The sequence below is a fragment of the Hyalella azteca genome, unplaced genomic scaffold (assembly GCF_000764305.2).
Source record: "Hyalella azteca isolate HAZT.00-mixed unplaced genomic scaffold, Hazt_2.0.2 contig8748, whole genome shotgun sequence".
Taxonomy (NCBI): Eukaryota; Metazoa; Arthropoda; class Malacostraca; order Amphipoda; family Hyalellidae; genus Hyalella; species Hyalella azteca.
The window spans coordinates 19120-22311 of NW_025938833.1; the positions used below are offsets into that span (position 1 = coordinate 19120).

Sequence of the window (3192 nt, forward strand, 5' to 3'; positions counted from 1 at the left end):
ATTTCAATTTCAATTGCTTAACATAGAAGCATCGAACGTACGATTGGAGCTACCTTATCAATCGAAATGAGTTTCAGAATTGCGAATTATTGCTCGAGATCAAAGCTCAAATAATGATAAACTCTTTTTATACACATACGTAATTTCATATGTTATAGTAGATCTGCCACAGTTTAAAGCATGAGAAGTGCATTATCCCATGTAGTTCACAGAATCATGAATGGTTAAAAAATCACAGTGGCGCTTATCAAACGGGTATCAGTCTTCGATTGTGAATGAAACAAAAGTAGAACTTGCAAGTTTATTTTTCAACACTCAAAGAAAACTGTTAATATTCAACACTGTAAACCAAATTATTTCCTGTTGCCAACACAGCTCTGTCAGTCGAAGAAACGTTATCAGCTGAAAGAGAAATATTGTAAAAATAAATAAATGATAATGTAACGAATATTATCACACTATTATTGAGAACATTTTATTTGGTGAAAAGGAATATTTGTTGACTGTCTCACTGTGAAAAAAAAACATCAGGCTGAAAATATACGAAAAATGTAAAAGATTGAAGTTACTCGGAATTTAAATACTTGATTTCGGTTAACATCGAATTTTTAATGCTTTTAAACATTTCAATCTACATAGTGGATTACTAGAGAATAAGGAAAGTTGAAATCAGAGAGCGGAATGTTTCAAATAAAGAGAAGGATGTGCTGTGTAAAAGATAGCCTGGAAAAGACTTATAACTAATCGAGGACTAGCAAAAAACTATAGGAGAGTGGGAGGTGGGAATGGCAATACGAGTTGCTGCTATGTGTGCCCATGAGCCCAACTTGCTCTCCTTCTTGAAAAATTCCGGCAATGTGCAGGAAACTTGATATAATACAAGAGACTATATTATACATCACACACACGGAACCGAATCAATGGTAAAAGCATGGCATATTTCCGAGAAACGATAAGAAAATTAAACTGGCTCGTTATTTTCAAATCGTACCGGCAGTTGGGAATGGCCTCGGTGGTGAAAATGGCTTTGTAGCCTTTATGTTGGGGATCGCCATCGTAGAAGTGGAAGATGAGTTCCGACTTGTCACTCTTGAACACTGTTCCGTTTTTAATTTCTTCGCCACAAAATCTGAAATCATCATGGATTAAAAACAATACTCTATCCGCTAAAACAATTACTTCTAATTAAGCGAGGCGTAATTTGATGGAATTTTTCACACTTTCACATTTTGAATTTTACGTACATTTCACCATTCACAACAGAAACGTCAGTGCGGATTTCCAGATAAGCATCCTTGCAGTTCTTCTCCGTGCTGCGAGGATCAATCTGGAAGTCGCTGAAGGTGGCCACCGCTTTGTGGCACTCAGGAGCTTGCATTACGTGCGTGTACTTCAGCGCTGCAGGAAAATTCAATAACATATGAATAAATATTCATGTTTTGTACATTATGCACACGATTGAAGTAAAATTTATGTAGGAGCAGCATGCTTCAGCAATCTTCCAAGATGTCGTCGGTATACGTCAGTTTTTTAGAGGTGGCCATTAGCGAGGAGGGATATAAACTGATAGAAAGTCCAACATACACCAGACAATATTGAGCAACCTCTGATCATATGACGGAATGAATGGTCTCATTTGTAGGATGCGGTGCAAATAAAATGATTTTATAACTTCTAACTTGCTCTTGGCGTACGACTCACATATCTTTGTTATGAAACCAATGACATCTTCATTATGGAGGACCTGTGCGAATTTACTGCCTTGAGCTGATGTGTTCAAAATCAGCCCAGAACTTACACTTAACACCAAGGAATTGCGAGGTTTTTGAACGAATTACAGGGAAATCAATCATCACTTTCCAGCTAGAACGAAAAAAGAATTATTAGTTTATTTAGGGCTGGAAAATAGAAAGCCATTTTGATGAAATTACATGCAATCTGAAATTGGCAAAGCTTATTCGCAACGACGGAAATACAAGGTTCTTCTTACTTTATCCAACCGAACGATACAACACTATTAACCAAATTTTAAACACGAATGAAATTCACATTTAAGCCATTATCAACGACATAAATCATCAATATAATTATGATTATCATAGCATTATTCAGTTACACAGTGAATTAATGCGGCCGACTATGACAACGCTAAGTAATTAAAGACTCTTACTTCCCAATCCTTTTTGTTTAGGGTAGCCAGGCGAGACAACTTCTGCTCCTGAGGTCTTGATGATCGCGGTATTCGGGGAGAACTTTTGCACCAGAGCATCTATGTTGAAAAATTAACTTTAAACATTGAAAATATTCAAACATGTGACATTAAATAGTATACAGTTTAATGTTGCACAGTTCGAGTCGAGTTGTGTACGGAGCTTACTCAGGATCTAATTACCTTGTCAAGTTTGGATCCTATTTAACAGATTCAACCAAATATCTCATCGGATCAAAATTCACTAAGAGTAGAGTGAGGTAAATGTTCTTTCGGTCGCTCGATCGTTGTAATTTTTAGATAAACAACAGAAAGTATAATGAACAAGTCAATGATGCTTGCAGAGCAGTTGGCATAAAAAATCATTTATTTCGCTTAAAAATGTCAAAAATCAGAAAATAAATGCCTTTGGCGGAAAATATGAATTCGCATTGCAATTGCCCGCTTATCTATTAATGTACCTGATCGAAATGAGTATGAAGCCAGCCACAGTAGACAGTAACTTTTTTGACAGATAAATGGGCAATTTGTATGCAATATTGCAAGCAGCAGAGCTTGTAGGTAAAATTAACAATTTTCTGAGACCACATCATGGCTGAAACTTTCAGACGATTTTGTCGAACATCTTACAGATTATATAAGTATACCTCATCGCTTCAGCTCTTATCGCAGAGTACTTACGCTTATAGGCATTCACTTTTAACAGTTTTCAGTGCTTATGAAGTTCTTTAAGGCTCTCGCGCTCACCATTGTAGTTCATGTCGAGATTCTCACACTTGTCACCAGACGTGCCAAGAGGACACGCGCAGCTGCAGTCCTTCTGCGTGTAGCCGCCGTTCTTGCAGGGATCTGACTCTTGCTTGCAGGCCTTCAACCAGTCGTCTTTAACAAGAGGATGAACATATAATAAATGTGGATGAACATATGACTGTGAAATTTATGAAAATGAATTAATACATGAAAACATTGCCGTATCCATGAAG

At 36.9% G+C, this 3192-nt stretch overlaps 1 protein-coding gene across 1 annotated transcript; it reads right to left on the minus strand.

The window, feature by feature from the left end:
• Positions 1 to 287: 287 nt before the first annotated feature.
• On the minus strand, positions 288 to 3091 carry LOC108674944 (protein SpAN; the record flags this gene model as incomplete). Its single annotated transcript, XM_018162934.2, has 5 exons — positions 288 to 402; positions 992 to 1129; positions 1245 to 1398; positions 2171 to 2269; positions 2957 to 3091. Coding segments are annotated over 5 exons (530 nt in total), but the record flags the coding sequence as incomplete, so codon positions are not given.
• Positions 3092 to 3192: the final 101 nt, after the last annotated feature.